Source organism: Cyprinodon variegatus, unplaced genomic scaffold, assembly GCF_000732505.1.
Source record: "Cyprinodon variegatus isolate N-32 unplaced genomic scaffold, C_variegatus-1.0 Scaffold151, whole genome shotgun sequence".
Classification (NCBI taxonomy): domain Eukaryota; kingdom Metazoa; phylum Chordata; class Actinopteri; order Cyprinodontiformes; family Cyprinodontidae; genus Cyprinodon; species Cyprinodon variegatus.
Genome location: NW_015150604.1, coordinates 331,368 through 349,421, shown reverse-complemented (window position 1 = coordinate 349,421; position 18,054 = coordinate 331,368). Strand labels below are relative to the sequence as shown.

General features: G+C 37.8%; 1 protein-coding gene across 10 annotated transcripts in view; it reads right to left on the bottom strand.

The window, feature by feature from the left end:
* Nucleotides 1-18,054, bottom strand: part of col25a1 (collagen, type XXV, alpha 1) — a 226,343-nt gene that overhangs the window by 65,289 nt on the left and 143,000 nt on the right. For 8 of the 10 annotated variants that reach the window (XM_015377306.1, XM_015377303.1, XM_015377310.1 and 5 more), the window contains exons 5-9: nt 17,701-17,727; nt 14,366-14,392; nt 6,381-6,452; nt 5,648-5,764; nt 3,594-3,629 (exon numbers count right to left, since the gene is read on the bottom strand). In XM_015377306.1, coding sequence (XP_015232792.1) covers nt 3,594-3,629; nt 5,648-5,764; nt 6,381-6,452; nt 14,366-14,392; nt 17,701-17,727 — 279 coding nt within the window. Of the gene's footprint in view, nt 1-3,593; nt 3,630-5,647; nt 5,765-6,380; nt 6,453-7,366; nt 7,427-14,365; nt 14,393-17,700; nt 17,728-18,054 lie in introns of all 10 variants that reach the window. The other 2 variants (XM_015377305.1, XM_015377314.1) reach the window with 2 other exon arrangements.

Genomic DNA, 18,054 nt, shown 5'->3' with positions numbered 1-18,054 from the left:
TTTTTTTTTTTTTTTTTTTTTACCATATTTTCAATGTACCCTGATGTTGTAAAGAGGCACCATATTTCATTTAATTGGACACCTTTGAGAAGAGGTGGAATGGTAGATTGGCATTATGGATGTGCTAAAAAAAATATCAGCATCATTGTGATGCTATCCCATCAATTCGGACCAATTGAGCACTAGGAGTATTCATGAAAGTGACTCTAAAGTGTATGTGAAATAGAAAATGAACCCTCACTATACAGTACTTGATTATTACAGTTGTCTGAAATATCTAAGCGAATAGTTTAAATGTATATAAAGAAAAACAAGGAAAACTTGTATGACTTTTAAAAGGATTAATGAGAGTTAATATACTACTGAATATACTACATGCCAGATGCACTGGTTTCTTCCTGAAATCTGTTTGTTTTCATCTCTTTTTGTATTAACACTAACTAAAAAATAACTTTGAAAGCATTTTGAAAAACAATAAATGTTAAGTGGGTAAACTTTGGAATGATACTGGATGAAACTGGAAATAATACCACAACAATAGTAGATAAGGTCCTTTTCCCAGTTTTTGGATTATAAAATTTTAGGCTTACTTAATCTTTTCAAGTAAAATCAGGATCCCCAGGAACAAAAAAACAACAACAAAAAACTGAATTCGAAACTGTAAGCCACCTTCAGGGAGAGCTGAACACCTTTTTAATTTAACCCAGAAGTAGCTTGTGGCACTGACCGATTTCCACCTTTCAGTCCTGAGAATGTTTCCTTTTCTTTGTCATCTTGCCACCTCCCCTCCTCCTCCTTCTCTTTGTTGCACCACAAGAGTTTAATCCCCCTAACCAGCACCATATGTCCTAAAAGGCTGCTGGAAAACTCTGGAATCTACTTTTGCCTCTTTACCAATGGCATCGACATTAAAACAGTTTGCTGTGTCAAATTAGATGCCTTACTCTTACACTACTATGTAAAGGTAAATGTTTTTTGAGTCCTGACCCCAGAATACAGACCTAAAGCTGAATGACAGAGGATCCTTTTGATCCTCAGCTTCACATGCTTGAGAACATTTAATTCCTTAGATATGATGATAGATCAGTGGTTTATTCTTGAGGGTAAAGTTTTCTTTTGTGTTTTCTGTAGACTTAAAACAGACAGAAACAATTAACTTTAAGAATGCCTATATCAATCTAAAGTCTTATCTGGCTAATAGGCTTAACATAGTAGCAAGCAATCAGCGTGTGACTAAAAAAACGGAGCTTCTGACATTGTAAATGTACTGTGTCGTATCTTTTTTTTTTTTTTTTTTTGCAACAACAGCTGGTTTGTGCCGCTCTCCTGCTGATTTACAGCAAGGGAGCCTGCTTCCAGATGAAGACTTTATCCCTTGTTAAGAGTACATCAGTGTCATGCAGCGTATTTACTCATGAAACGCTGTGCTTTATTTAAAGAGTCACAGTGAGAAGTGATTATTTCTGCGCAATGCGCTGCAAGAGGAAATTTTGGAGAGGAACTCCAGCTGCTGCTTTCCCAAACAGCTGTAAAAGCACTTCAAACTCATGACACAACACCTGGGACCTTCCAGTTTAAATTTTTACCCTCATGACTCACAAACATGTTGCTACCATTTGCAGCTACTGTATTAAGGCAGGTAGAGATGGGTGCCAGCAAAACATTTGGGAACATAAAAAAAAGAAAAATGTTGAAGGGTCATTGTTGAGTTTAACAAAAGGTCAGAGGTAATGTTCTGGGAGATAAAAAGGCACTTTCTCTGCGATCACTTCCCGTTCCTGCCTTTGTAAATATCCGACAGCAGCATGTAATTTTCCACAATTGTTCTCCTTTAATTTTTTCCAGAGCTTGCTTTGACCTTTTCAGTTTAGCTTTTGTGAGGAGACTTTAATCAACAGCTTTATTAGCTTAGTACAGCAAGCAGCTTCCACCTGCTGTCAGCCAGATAGTAGCTTGTGCTATAAGTTCGGGTTCGAGAGAGAAAACAATTTTACCAGTTGCCATAAAACGTATCTTTAACAGAAACTAAGGCCACAGAAACGTCTTCCTACAGATAAAATTTTAATTGAAACGTTTATCGAAGCCATGCGCTGGAACTATGAAAACTTTTAAAAACCATAAAGAGTACTTTTTTTTTTTTTTTTTTGCCAAACTTTCTTTTTCAGCTTTTCTGTATAAAGTAGAGATGTTCTGATCAGGACTTTTATTCTCTTATACTGACCCAAATTATAAAAACAGGGATACAAAAACAGAGTAGCAGCCTGTTACAAAAATAAAAGAAAATAAACTTTAAATATCTCACCATTACGCGTAAAAGTGTGATTATTTTATTTGCAATTACTTAACATAAAATTCCGTTATAATATTGCTTCTTTAAGCGATTTTTTTTTTTTTTAACTAGGGTTTCAGCATTTTTCACTTAAATTTTGGGGAAAATATTAAGAACATCGTTAAAGTCACAGGCTTGGTTGCAAAACCAAAGGGCTGTATACAAATTGCAGTGTATACCTACAGAAGATACATATTTTCCTGTGTGCAGGGGTTTCCAAAGCCACTCCTCAGCAGCCGATGTCCTGCAAGTCTTAAGCCGTGCATACACTGTACGATTTTTCGCCTTTTTCTGACCAATTCACAGGTCATGCGAAAAATTTTTGGAACAGGCTGAGTTTCATTCTCATTGTGCGTCTTTTATTGTGTAGTATACAGGAGCTAACGAGGGGCAATCAGTCTCTTTCGACAACCTCCATCAAACATGTTTGAAATTCAGTTGGGCGACGCAAGACGTTCATGAGCATATTCTGGTGTTGAAGCAGTGCTAAGAGCGCCAACGAGCCGGTTTACCTTAACCTCATGCACTGCCCATCTGCAAAAACTGAAGTATTCTTTCAGATTGACAAGTCCAACCAGCGGAATCTCTCAGTGCTAAATCCAACGTGTGGCTTTAGACTGTTGGGCCATACACTGTAAGAGCATACATCGTGAGCCGAGATCTTGTAAACCCTGTGATTTCATCGTACAATTTCTTTGGGGTTTTTTTTAGGTTTTTTGCAGCTCTAGTGGCTCGATCTTGGAAAGACAAGAAAGGGGGTATAAGACAGAGGGAGAGACATGCGGCAAAGGACCACAGGCCGGATTTGAACATGGGTCGTGCGTGCTAACGACTGCTTTACCGAAGCATGCCCTTCATCGTACAGTTTTAGCTGTAGCTGCGTACAACCATTCAATATATTGTACCGTGTATGCCCTGCCTTAGATAATTTCCAGCTTCAGCACACCTGATTTTCTTTAATGGATAATTAATTTGCATTTGCTGAATTGCAAGCATTTGAATCAGTTGTGTTAAAGCAAAGAAACTCTGTATAACCTACACGACACGGAGAACTGAGTTTTGACAACCCCGCCCTTTAAGGAAAGCACCCATGTAATACTGAGATTTTAATCACAATTTTTATGGAAGACAGCTGTCCGAAGACATTCAGCAGTTTCATGACAATAATTACCGATTAGGACCTCCCTCATGTTACTATGTCAAGATAAGCTGCTGTACCAGTCGATTAACAAAAGGTTTAACACAAGCTAGCACAAGTTCTCACCATGAGTCCTGTTTCTCCCGGATGGCCTGGATCACCCTAAAAAAGAAAAAAAAAGAAAAACATCAATGAAATAGCAGAAACTTAAACATGATTTAAGTTTGATTCTATGTAATAAATTACAATTGCTTATTAGTTTAAGTAGCAGGGTGGAGCGTCTGTATTTTACAGGATCAAATGTTTTCCTCCTGTCTTTGCCTGAAAACCTTGTTCTCTTTTCTATTTTTAATTTTAAACTTTCTTTAGATTTTGGTAGAAAAATAAGAAATACTTAAAATTTTAATATTGCATTTAAAGCACTCATCTTTCCTCAAAGTTTTTCTAAACAGTGTAAATAAAAAGAAAGAAAAAATACTTGGAAAGAGAAGTGTAACTTCTTGGAAAAAGTTTTACAAGTTTAGCAACTTCTACAGGAAGAACTGAAAACAATCACCATAAAAAGTTGGAAATAACCACATAAACAATTCTTAATATATTTGAGCTCCTGCTGAGATCCCTGCCAACACAATAAAGATCAGCTGGAACATGCAGGTTTTATGGCTGAAAATAACCGACCCTTTTTTCTGTTTCTTCTTTCTCTCCAAGTGCACATAAACCAGCAAAAAGCCAGTGGCAGGCATCAAGAAATGAAATATATTATATTGAAAACAAGAACATTTCAGCCAACTTAAATATAGAATGTATAACAATACAACTATTCCCCCTGGGGGATTTATTTTTGTCTATAAATATTTGGGTATAAGGCCAAGGAGTCCTTTCAGTCCTTATTAAATAGGCTTCCACTGGCAGTTTCCATCTGAGTGATAGTTAAAGTTGAATCAAATGTGACTACATGGTTCAATCTAAGGAGTAAAAAAATTTGATTTTTTCTAATGCAAGTCACCAGGATTTTGTCCACAAACTTTGGGTGATTCAATGAGCCTCTCATAGATCTTTGCTTTTTCCTTTAGTACTGCTCCAACCATATCTTTACACTTCTCTGTTCATGTCTAAGATTAATGATGTCTCCATTTCTTAGTACCACCATTCATCTTTAAATAGCATAAATAATTAGCTAGTTTGGAGTTTGTTTCAAAAAGAAAATGCTTACCAGAAATGCTTCTTAAGAAGGTTTATACAAATAGGCTATAGCTTATAATTGCGATTGCAAAATCCTATACTGAATAAAAGAAAGCCATAATTTTAGTACATTTATCTAGCCAAGAAAAATCCAAAATGCTATAAAATATTTGTTTAAAAAAACAAACAAAACATTGCAATTACACTAATTGTACAACTTAATATATGCTATAAAATAAAAATTTTATTTTTTTCTAAATGGGAAAGACAACAAAACCTTTAATTCAAGTATGATGTGTGTTGATTTTCATAAGTCAGAGAATGGCCACAAAATGATAGCTGCTTTTCTCGACCTACTTATATTTACTCAGACCAATATTTAAAACATGTTCAATCTGGAACTCTGATCAACTAAGCTAGGTGAACAATTAAGTTCATCTTATCTTATAGAAAAACTGTTATAGCTCTGCAATAAAGAATAGCTAAGAAAAAAGTCAAATACCCTCTTTAGGTATCTTAATACTGTTACTAATACTTGTTTCAGATGCCTTCCAGGAAAGAGTCTTCCCATGAAAACATGGATACATTTATTTGCTCATCTCTGGCTGAACTTAAACCAAGTCATTTAATTAGATGAGAGGAAGACTGCACTAATATACATTCAAACACATGGTTCTGGATAAAAAAGAAGAAAAAGTGAAAGAGCACCTCTCTCCACCATTAATGAATGTGCGGTCTATGTGATGCTGTTGTCTCTTTCAAAGGCCATGTGAACTTTTTAAGACTAGAGGGCCTTTAGTGAGGCTGGACAGAACCATTATTTCTTCCCTACCTTTCAATTAAAATGTATTTACAGAGCTTAAACATAGGCATAAAGGGTGTAATAGCATTCAATGAAATTGAGAGGTTTAGAGTAAATGGAATTCAGAAATGCAGCCTAAACTTTTGCTTTGTTAAGATTTATGCAACTTCTCCACTTATCAAAAACTGATACTCACTGGTAGACCTGGCAAACCTCTGGGTCCATCCTTTCCAGTGTCTCCTGGAGGACCTCTAGGTCCAGGAGGGCCAGGTGGGCCAGGAGGGCCGGGTGGTCCTGCCTGGCCTTGATCTCCCTGTATGACAAAAATAACACATTTCCTCATCAGTTCTATGTGATATTGTTGGATTCTACGAAGACAGAAGCAGCTAAAGTTAAATAATGGTAAAGGAAGTTGTGTAATGATCTTGTGGGTGGCTATGGCCTACCTCCATTCATAACTAGAAGGAAAGATTGCATTTTGGAGCTAGTATAAAACAATGAAAAAGAGCTCTAATGGAATGAGTCATAATTAAAGTATTATTTCTTTAAGATGCATGCAATCCTAAGAGAACTATGCATTTAGCACGGTCTGATAAAGGTCAGATTTGTCAGTAAAGGGTTTAAATAATCAGGGGAGAAACACTAAAAATGTGTGGTCCATTATGGTACCGGATTACGAGAAACTCTGAAAAAATATCCAGCAATTTAACTTGCAGAACATAATGAATTTTACCAATGCCAAGACTGATTCATTTCCTCTTTACCAGCATCTATAAGGCCATTTTCTTCTTTCATTTTGCATTAACATAAGAGAGCTTAAGGCTGCGTATGACAGCACCTATAGGCTTGCATGCTTTGGACAGAGGGAAATGATTTGGTAACACTTGGAACCGTGGACAAAGAGATGAAATAGAGGACACACCCACTACCTTAATGAGCCGACGCTTTATGAGCTGCTGGTCAGCGGAAAGAAAGCCATGATTGATCTTTGGGAAGACCATCTGAACAGGTGTGTGAGGTCAAGAAGTCGGAGTTCAGAGGTGAGAGAAGGTTGAAGAAGGAGAAGGTCCCAGAAGAAGAAGCAGCAGGAGGAGAAGGAGAAGGGGAAGCCAAATGCAAAGAGAAACAGATTTTGTTAGAGAGACCCATGTTCACGAAACCCCCCAAAACAGTGCCTTTACAGAAGGAGGGAAATCCACACTTTTCCAACACTAAGTTGACTTGTTTCGGAAGTCTGGGCTTAGATTTTGGAGCTAGTCTATAATTACCAGTTTTGGGGTGTGAAGTGGGTTCACAGCCCCCCTCTTGGAAACATGCGAATCACTCCTTTTCTGTAAAAGCACCACCATCATCATTGTGCCTGCTGCCAAGTCAAACCCTGTTAGCTGCACACACTGAAACCAGCATGGGTCAACCTTCTGGGTTGAGGTTCATTTCATACCTAATGTCTGTCAATGTATGTATTATTACACTTGTGCCCATTGGCATTGCCATCAGCAAAACATTTATGGAGGCCAAATTGGTGGTTTGAAGGTTGTGTGGTGAACCAAGGGCATGAGCTATAAAAAACATTTAGCCACTTTTGGTCATAACTGAGTATTCCCTTCAGAGTTCCTTCCATTCATTTCAATGTCAATAGACATGAGCCAAACCATGTTTTGGTTTCAGGATACAGTCTTGTTCCAATTAACTACATATTACTAGGCTGTAAAAGGCCACCTTTGCTCTCAGTGGAAGACCTGCTATGTAAAACAGAACAGAAATGTATTGAGAGCCTGGTAGCAAAAGTCGGTCATGAAGGAAAACAATTGATGGGAGTTTCTGGTGAATACTCAATCAAACTTTAAGGAAATGGCCAGTGTGTGCTTCATAAGAGGTCAGACCAAGCAGCTCGGCAGCACAACCACAGACAAACCTTGACAGTCAGGATCTGATTGCTGTGCAAAGCAGCCAGCGTAGGCAGACCAGGCAATCCCTAAAGGGACAAACAGCAGAACATGGCACAACACACACATGACATTCAACACTGGGTGAACAGAAACAGCTGAAGCACGAAGAAGACAACAATCTGGCTTGTATTCCTAGAATTATCGATGACAATCAGTGGAATGTGGGGTTTAGGAAAAACTTGTACATTAATGTGAAAAGGCAATTAGGAAAGTCTTTAGGACCTGCAAGCTTTTACATTGATAGGCAATAGGGAGAAATCTGCAGTAAGTGCCCGTCCACACACTTGTCTTCATATAGCATAAATATAGACGCTTTTTTATCAGACTCCTGCTTTAATGCTCGGCTAGATTGTTGCTGCTCCTTCTTGTTAAATTTAGACTTATTGTTATTCAAGTAACCATAAATCAAAACAAAAATAAGAGAGCGGTTCAGTTGATTTTTCTAGGTCTCTGTCTCGGCATCATCCCAGGTCGCACCACGTTCTTTTGATGCAATTTGTTGTTAGAAGTCTTAGAAGAAGTTCATATTGTGAAAAGGTGGAGAGATTTGTGAATTACAATGCCGGACATGCTGGAAAATCCGTAAAATGATTCAGCTGACTTCAAATAGGAGATGACACGGTCTGCTCATGCACTCTTTGTTATTAGAGAACGGAGCCACAACTGAACCATGCCCAGCCCTACTGTTGAACTAGTAATAGATTTAGCCCAGTTCGGTTATGTCTGGCACGGTCCAGTTCAGTTGCATGCCATTTACACTCAGCAGTTATCTCAGTTATCGTGCTTGGATCTTTCTCAGCACGGTTTAAAAAGGCTAGTGTAAATTGGGCTCTAGTTTATATGGAGCAATAGGGACTCGATTCCATGTTAATTTAACCCAATGGAAGACATTTGGAAATGTATTTTTTCTATTGGTACCAGATGGCAAAATTCTAAATTTTGTCTTTGTTATTTAATTTATTTATCTATTTCTCTATAAACCTGTCTGTAGAGCTATGTATTAACATATTCCTGAATTTTGTCCAGATTTAATTATTCATTATTATGGACAAACCTAACATTTTTGCATGTTAATGTATTATGGAAACATAACTGCCAATCATCCCAAACTATGGTTGATTTAAAAAATATACGTTGTAAAACTTTTTCTTTCTGTGAAGCACTTTGGTCTTTCTGGTGTTGTTGTAAAGTGTAATATAAATAAACTTTGATTTGATTTTATCTGGATTTGATCAAACTACTTTTATCCCAATTCTAGTGGCACTGCACAGAGTGCACCATTCCAATTTCATAATGAATATATATATATTCTCTTGGTGATCTTATGCTGCAGGTTAGGGCAGACCACAAATACTCACCACCACTGAAAAGATGAAAGTATTTCTTAAAAGATTGGCAGACGCTCATAAACATGCCCTGTGAAAGATCAATCTTCATCTGCAGTCAAGCTCAAGATAAAAATCTGGCTTATCCAAATATGGGTTTTGTGCCATCCCTCTGGTTTTCCAAAGATAATTCAAAAAGCATGGCTCATTAGGAATATGGCTTTCAAGGCAAGCTGTTTTGATTCATGCCTGCAGCAGAAATGAGCAGTGGATACAATAGCCTTGCTGTGTACGACTGGAATCGAAACACAAGTATTTCTCAAGTTATTTACGACCTCAAACATTTTTCAAGACAAAGAAGGGGAAAAACAAGAACTGGATTATGGTCGGGGGAACAGACAATGCACTTACTCCAGTGTATGGTATATGCAAGATGATACATGTACTTTTCCAATCATTTGGAGCCATATGCAAGCAGAACATTATGGAGGAAAGTTGTGGGCAGGTCAAGAAAATGTTGACAACCTTGCTGACCGTTGTGTATTTGAAAAGTGGGGGGAAAAAGTAACCATGTTGGTGCTCACTCTTCATACTGCTGCAATGCTGATGTCCATGTTTCAGAATGATAATAACACACTGGTTGACAGAAAATCCTAACCATTTACAGACTGCTTTTGTTAGCTTTGCTCCCAAAAAGGATGTTAGTTATTAGGTGGGGAGCTCTGTTGCTGCATATGTGCCTGCGGTACAGGGATTTGATCTACAGTAAACACAAAAAAAAGATATGAAACTAGTCCAGAGTCTTTTAACTAATCATACTCGCCAAAAAAAACAAAAAAACATTGTGACCCAAGACTAAGAATTTTATGAGTAGTTGTGTAAAGGATGGCTTCAGAACCCTGTATCTAAATCGTTTAAAGAGTCAAAAGTAAAAATTTTTTAGATTCCTGGAAATTACAGAGGACAACAAAGGTTTACCCAGATTTATGTCTAAGAGATGCCTAACAAAGCAAGTACACTATTTTCCAGACTATAAGCCGCTACTTTTATTCACCGCTTTGTACTATCTGGCGTATAATAAGGTTTTCAGTTGATTTTTCGGAACCACCAGAGGTAGCAGTCAAAGTTGAAAATGAAAAAATAAGGGGCTCATTTTTATTTAGCACAAGAACATTCTAGCAGCAGGCACAGCGAGAACGAATGTTTGTTCTGACATTTATTTTTCGCATTAAAGCTACCAAACCAATGAACAGACTGGGCTAAAGTCCTGCAGAGCTGAAATAGAGCTGACAAAGCCCCGTCTTTCAGTACTAGATATTTGAATGAAGGCATGTCTTATTTTTGCCAAATAACATACCTTATTTGGCAAAAAATAAAAAACATTAATGACAGGCAACCTTCCAGTAATATTACCTTGAACCCGTTGCTAATTCTTGGCATTTGATGCCACATTTGCTTACCCTAAGATGACAAAGTCATGAACGCATTTAGGAAAAGAACTTCGACTTCAGGGTGTTTACTTTTGGGGAGAGTTTAAATCCATCCAACTCCAGCAAAAGTTATTGGAAGACTTCAAAAGTGTAGCGCAAAGTGGGAGTGTATGCTAAGTTCAGAGCATATATCAGTCCCATGAGCAGCGAACAGGCTATTGCAGTACTGTTGCACCCTGCCAAAATGACTGTCGTCGGGATTACCTCTTGCTCTGTGTGTGATCCTGTAACGCCTGGACTGGGAGCAGAATCAGTCCTGCTGTGAGCTAAAGTTTATGTAGTATTCTTAGGTTTATGTACATACTGCTATTAAACATTTAAACAGTATAAGGAAATCTAAGTAAAACTTACTCTTTCCCCAAAATTCATGTATTACATTAAAAAAAGGTTTAATTTAACTTCAGAAACTCTAGTTCTTACTGAAGCTTAAAAAAAGTAGAAATTATGACGAATACTGTACTAGTCCTACTCACACAAGACTAGAGTTTACTGCACCAAAAAGTCACTTTTTTCAGTGTATGTAGACCTCCCCAACAGGTTTGGTTAGTTCAGTAGATATCAGAGGCTTATAGCCTGGTACGGCTTATATAAGTAAGTTTCGAGTTTTTTCAAAAGATTTAGTGAACGCAGCTAATAGTGAGGTGTGCTTTATAGTCTGGAAAATATGGTACAAAAAAAAAAGATAGGTTTTAAACAGTTGTGTCAAATGCAGGTGAAAAAAGGGGTCTACACACCTAATTAATTATATTCTTTTTGTGATGGCTCTAAGAATCTGTCTGTATACTGAAACCAGATTCCTGTCTTACTTACTTACTGACACATTTTCACCACAGAAACTGCCTTTATATGTTGATTGTTCTAGAGGCCTTATCAATGTAATTGGATCTGGATTGCAGTGGACCAAATGTAGGCGGCTTTAATCTCTTTTAAACCGGTTTAATGTTTTTAAGAAAAAATCCAAACTGCTTTGGTCCATAGATTCTTAACAAGAATGTCTAAAGCTCTCTATTGCAGTTTTACTGGATATTATGAAGCCTGTCATTGTCATATACTGAGAATCAGTCCTACATTATGAAACCTCTTCCAACTTCACTGCTGGTTCAGTTTATTTGGATGATGTGCTACAAAATGTGTTATCTTACAACAGTGGATGGAATTATATATTTTTTTTACTTTGGCTTGTCTAAAAAGACTCTACTCTCAAAGCATTGTATTTGCTTTAATAAAAGCCCTGCAAATGATTTTAAATTTGTGTTGTTATGCATTAAAGTACATCATTCTTGTGCAATAAACGTGCTTGTATTAACTGGCACTGATTGGCCAGTATTCAGAATGTTCTTTCAATACAAACACATTTTACTTTTTTATTAGCTTTCTATGACTTTCAGCTTTTTATTCTTATGTTCTCTCTTCAATCTTTTTAAATTTTATTTACCTTTATTACAAATAACCTTAAATCATTTTGTTGTTTTTTTATATTTTGTTATAATAGTAGCACTATTACCACTACATATAACCTGGATTAAAAAAACCTAAAAGTTTTTTGTACTTTTACTGTTTTTATTTTCATACCTAGGTAAGGTCATTCTTTTGAAGTATTTCAAAGTGCTTCATGAAATGTCATAATTACTGGACGTAAAATAACTTTTGAAGATAAACCTTTAAAGGGTTTCCCCAACCTTTGCCTGAAAGTTGTGGTTACTGCTAAACCTCACAAAAGGACCACACACCTTACTGCGTGATGCAGGCAGCCAGCAGCTCATACAAATTACATCTGCGAGCGCAGCTTCAGAGGTGGCCGTCTATTTTTTCAAAACTGGTCATTTCATTATTGCTTAGTTAACCTCTCATTTTTGGATATGACCTGTGACCTTCCTGGGCAGACACACGGTTGACCGTGGCATGTAGGGAGAAGGCAGAGGAACCACACTCTGGGACGGTTCTCACACTGTCTTTAGCTGTTAAAGCAGGAATTTGTCTTTTACTTTCATCCTGAGGGGCTGATGATTTAGATGTAACCTTGCATCTGTATAATCTACGCTATGAGTACAGGACATAATCTTGACATTCTCATTTACTTTATCTTCTTTCATATGGGTCTGATCAGCTCAATGACTCAATATGAGCCACGAAATGAGGCTCATTTCCACCCGGATAGAATGAAGGTCGGTCAGCTCTGAACCAGCTATGCCTTCGTTAATTAAGAAAAATCGTTCAAATGTTACTCCACTACATTTACTCACTAATCTAATAAACAAAGTCAATATAGTGCTCTTAGAAACAGCTATATTTTTGAGGAGTGACCTATTTGGCTTTCAACCTTGTAATGCTTTGAATGTGGCTTGTGCGTCAATCTGTTCCCATATACAGAACATTGATGTAATAGAAAGGAAAATAAACCTTATCTTTAAAGTGTTTATTTATTTTAAAGACAAATAGCACCTTGCTGGTTCTACTAAATTTGCCCATTTTGGTAATCAGGAAATAAATTATTGACCTAGGCTATGGGTCTATTTGTCCTTTGGCAATTCATGCCTGCATTTTGTTACTACCGGTATACTTCCTAGGAAGCATTATTCTATGAGTATGGTTAGTTAAGCAGGGACAGGTAAGGATAAGGATGGAAGTAGTTACATGGAAATCCAAGTAAAAACCCACAAGTGTCTGCAAAAAACTTGAAGTTGGGGCGGAGGTTTATTGTCCACCATCAAGCCATATTCAGTCAAAACCTAAATACAAATTAAAATCTTTTACAAGATTTGAGAATATATCACCACAGACACCTTCTATCCAATTTGACTGAGCCTGGGCTAACTTGTAAAAAATAAAGGGTACTAGCACTTTTTTGTATGGCTTAATGATTTTCCTATACATTGTTTTCATGTTTTGCATAAGATACAGTCTGTAAGAAGTGAATGGTGGAAGATAGTTCATTTTTTCCCTAAAAAGTCAGGCATGAATTATCCAAAACTGCATAAGAATAAAATATCTAAGGAGCACAAAATGACCAGCATAATAATTATAGAACATTATATCTGGGAAGCTAAAATTAATATAGTTTAACAAAAATATAACAATTAAATTCTGGGGTTTTTTTTTGTTTTGTTTTTTGTGCAGCAATTGGAAAACTTTTAGTTGTTGTAAAGTTAGCTATAAAACTTCCTAAATCAGCCTATGAGAGACATTAGATTTGCCACTAGAAGATCAGTGGTTACATTTCAGAAAAGGGATTGTTTGTACTGACTCAAATCATATAGAAAACCAGCTGAAGCAGCCCAGAGGGAAGCCGACATAGTTCTTGGGTGAACTCCTGACGTCTGGGTGGGCGCCAGCTCTGAATTGGGATCAGATCTATTTGAGAGACGTCTGGAGTTCTCTTGACAAGAAGAACTGTGTTCCTGAATTCTCTTTTCGTTCTGTGCCAACCTCTGTGTGCTCTTTGGCCCATTATAAATCAATTACAGGCGTTCAAAGTGACTCCGACTACCATACAATCTGCCCTTGATGAACAACAGCAGAGACAGAGGAAGTGAAAGTGTGTGCATGCATGAGCACATATGACCCCTCTTAATGCAGTCTACTTTAAACAAACCTGTGCAGCCTGTTTCTCAAAAGGACTGCTCATTTTTTACTCATTAATGGGGGGGAAGAGAAAGCTGTGCTGACTGTTCAGCGGAGATAGACTAATTTGTTTCGGACCGCATCAAGCATGGAAAGGCACCTACATTAGCATCATTTAGAAGGTGCGCATTTATAGAAATGTCAGACTTAGAGAGCTGGAAATGATTAAAGTTGTGACTATGCCGCATCACGTTGAGAAGGACAGAGTTGGTATTTGATTATTACTGCGATTTAGCAGAGCTCTTCTGCTGATAGGGACAAACTGCAAATGAAATCCAACAACAAGAGGTAAAAATCTGCATTTTTTTTCCTTGTAAAAGGACTCCAGTGCAAGCCTCCCATAGCTTCTATAAAGTCCGCCTACCGATGTGGAAATAAGCAGCACTGGGATACTTGTTGTATTTGGCCAAATTGGAAGCTCTATTCCAGGAATTTCATGTATTTCAAACCTTTTGCCCACAATTTTGCAGGGGGGGGTTAACACACAGTCACTTTCATCTGCTAATCACAAAGAAGAGAAAATGCATACCCGTGGTCCCTGGTCACCTTGATCTCCCTGCAAAAAAAGCAGAAAAAAAACTTGTCTCAGAACTGAGGGGGAAATATACAGAAACACATGGATAAACACAGTAATGCAGCATTAAGCTGAGACCAAAATCACTCAGGCATAATTCAGAACATATCGATAAAGTGAAATAATACAGGAACCCTCAACTATTCATTGCGGTCGGGAGTAAAATCACTTATGATAACATGGAATGACATGAATGGGGTATGCGAGAAGGAGAGAAGAAGGAGAGCGGTGGTGTGAGGTTTTGGTGAGGGGGCGGGTGGAAACCGCATTAATGCCAGATTTATTTGCCCCAGAGATCTTCTGGCTGTCTGCCTTTACCGGGGGTGAATGTCTTTGGACTGAGGCCGGCTCCGAAGGTTAGAAAATTTGGATTCATGTCAGCATGCCAAAGACCGTGGCTTTATCACATTAGAGTTAACCCCAAACAAAAGCACATAGATGCTTAAAATAAATGACAAACTTAATGGGTGTACAATCAGATAAATGAGAATCTTCAAACTGTCTTGTTTAATTAGATTCAATCTGCAGAAATGTAATAAGACGAGCGAGTTATCACGCACGTATGGGGATTTTACTCAAAACAAACCTCCCTGCAATGCCTGTGCAATTTCAAATAATAACAGTTCTTGGAATTTTTGTAATTTTTCATTGAGCTATTTTGCCAAAACCAAATTAAATGGGAAAACAGTTGCGAATGACCAAGGAGACAAACCCTTTGTTCCTCCTGGGTGGGAAAGGGAGCACACAATTGTTTTGAATTTCATTAAACTGCAGATGAAGTAGTTTATATGAGAAGAGTAGACACCAGTTTATTCAACGGGACCCCACAGTTCATGGCTTTCAAAACAAATGTTCAACAGTTGTGAAAATCTGATAGTGAGAGTCAGGCCACTTTGCTCAGAGAAAAGAAAAGAAGAAAATCATTGTGTGGATTTATGATGCTGGTCAGTAAGAAACTGGGAGCATCTTTCTACAAACTGCTTAAGAAGAAGCAGTGACAGAAGTGAAGACTTTTCTCAACTTTATCCTTGACCTGTCGTTCCTTGGTCTTCCAATGTTGTCTAAAGGTGCATTCAAACTGAGTGCAATTCCAACATGAAAGTTGCCAGTTAGCGGTGCTGTTGCTTGCTTGACATATCAGCAGCAATCTGTGTGTTGTGTGATAAGCACAACTCCTTTAGTCCACTGGGTCATAGAATAAAAGTTGCCTGTATCTCCTCCTTACTGTTTTTAACTCATGGGAGCTGGCTCGGAGCTCGTCTGCATGCCTGTGTTTCCTGGATGTGGCCGCCTTTTATAACTGCTTTTTGTATCTCTACTTCTGTCTCCTTGAAACCCCAGTCGGCCTTGGCAGATGGCCGCTCACACTGAGCCTGGTTCTGCTGGAGGTTTCTTCCTGTTAAAAGGGAGTTTTTCCTCTCCACTGTCGCTACAAGCATGCTTAGTGTGAGGGATTGTATTTGAGTCAGTGAGTCAGTGCAATCAACTGGTTTTCCTTAGATAGAAAACTGAATCAATTTGACTGAATGATCTGGTTGAACTGTAAAGTGCCTTGAGATGACTTGTGTTGTGAATTGGTGCTATATAAATAAACTGAATTGAAATTGAACTGAACTAAACATGGTTAACCTGGATTTTACAAAGCAAGTTTTGGAGCCTTGTTTTAATCAGAAACCAATACTATGCCACTTCAGGGAGGATTTTCTTAACAACAGAGGTAAGGTGAGGTAGCATTCTGGAGCTCAAACAGTAACAGTGGTAGCCTGACTCCACCAGATGGATTTGCTCCGCATACCCATCTGGAAACCTTCCGTTGAAGTAATTTTGGGAAGGGGCGAAAATACTGGTTAGCTGANTGTTGTGTGATAAGCACAACTCCTTTAGTCCACTGGGTCATAGAATAAAAGATGCTTGTATCTCCTGCTTACTGTTTTTAACTAAACAAGTTTAACCTGGATTTTACAAAGCAAGTTTTGGAGCCTTGTTTTAATCAGAAACCAATACTATGCCACTTCAGGGTGGATTGCCTCAACAACAGAGGTAAGTTGAGGTAGCATCTTGGAGCTCAAACAGTAACAGGGGAGGATCTTAGTTAGAACCCAGGCACCTGAGTGCACCTTAGTGGAGCAGAGGCATCTAGCTATGCCCCACTCTGGAAGATAGCAATAGATTGGAGCGCAAGATGCTTACATGCGTTCATTGCATCATTTACATCTCAACGTTCTTGAACGCGCATGTACATAGGGATAAAATGCTAATCGATTGCTCCAGTTGCTAAAAAAGACAGTGAAAGCGACAATAGCTCCAAAAACATATATATACGCGCTTTTTTACAAGAGAAAATCTGAAACGTGTCATAAATATGATCAACTACAAATACATCTATAGCTGGAAAAGTGTTAAAGAACTTTTAATTACTTTAATTCTTTAGAGTAGCGCATTAAGCCTTTATACTTTTGTCCTAAGAAGTGCTTTCAACTTAAATGTAAACATAACCCTAGTTTGTACCACATTATTTTGCAGATTTGATTAATGTTTGTGTCATTCCACAGACCTGCTCTCTGTCCCAAGACCTTGAGAGCTGTCAAAACGCTGTGTGGTTATTTTGCACGCTTCATTGTTGTTTTATGGAGCATTGCGCATTGAGGCATTTGAGGGTTTCAGCTTGCATGGGACTGTGGTTTTTTAACACTCTGTGCTCTGCATTTGTGACCCTAAGAGAGGAATGTTAACACTAAAATCCTAAGGTCAGGTTGACCTAAATACATGCTAAATGGAGCAGATGCAAAATTACATCGTCTCTGGACCCGAAACATACTGGACTTCCTTGGACATCTTTGTTATAGCTCAGGCAAGACAGTCACTGTACTCATTTATATATATTATATTTTTTTAGATTTTAGCAAATGTGATTTCTCTCCATTTAAACTGAAGTTTTTGCTTTGATTAGCACTGCTCAGGAAACTTTTTCCCTAACTGGGGTCCACTCTGTAGATTGCTCCTTCTTAAACACTCCTGCTCCCCCTACTCATTGTACAAATTGGGAGAATTGCAGTGCTGCACAGCATTGCATGCAAATACTGTAATCAAGTTCCACCATTTAACATAAACTTCAGGCTGGAGTCATGTTAGCAGCTAATCTTAATGGGCAAATGGCTTCTTGCCTTTTTGAGCATTAGCACAGCTAGAAAACTGTTTTAAGTGTTTTAAAAGGCATTAGGTCTGTCCATTAAAACCAATGACAAGATATGGGATAATTAGCATTTAAATTAAAACATAAATGTACTCACCTTTTCACCCTGTGGACCTGGAGGACCCTAAAATGACACAGAAAACATTTGTTTTATATATTAAGCTGAATATATGAAAGAAAGAAAAATACACAAAGGAATCCTTATGAGTTTATTGTCATTATTATCCTTCAACTTGCCAAATGTGACCTACAATATGTTGGCTTTGAATAAAATCCAAGTAAAATACATTAAGGTTTGTGGTCAAAAATGCTACACGGTTTAAAATACAGGAACACTGTATTTTTGTAAGACACTGTGGCTCAGTATCTCTATCAAATATCTTTTTTTGAGGATATGGTTAAAATATTTTTTCACAGACTTTTTGTACTGTAGACAGCAGAACTTATACAA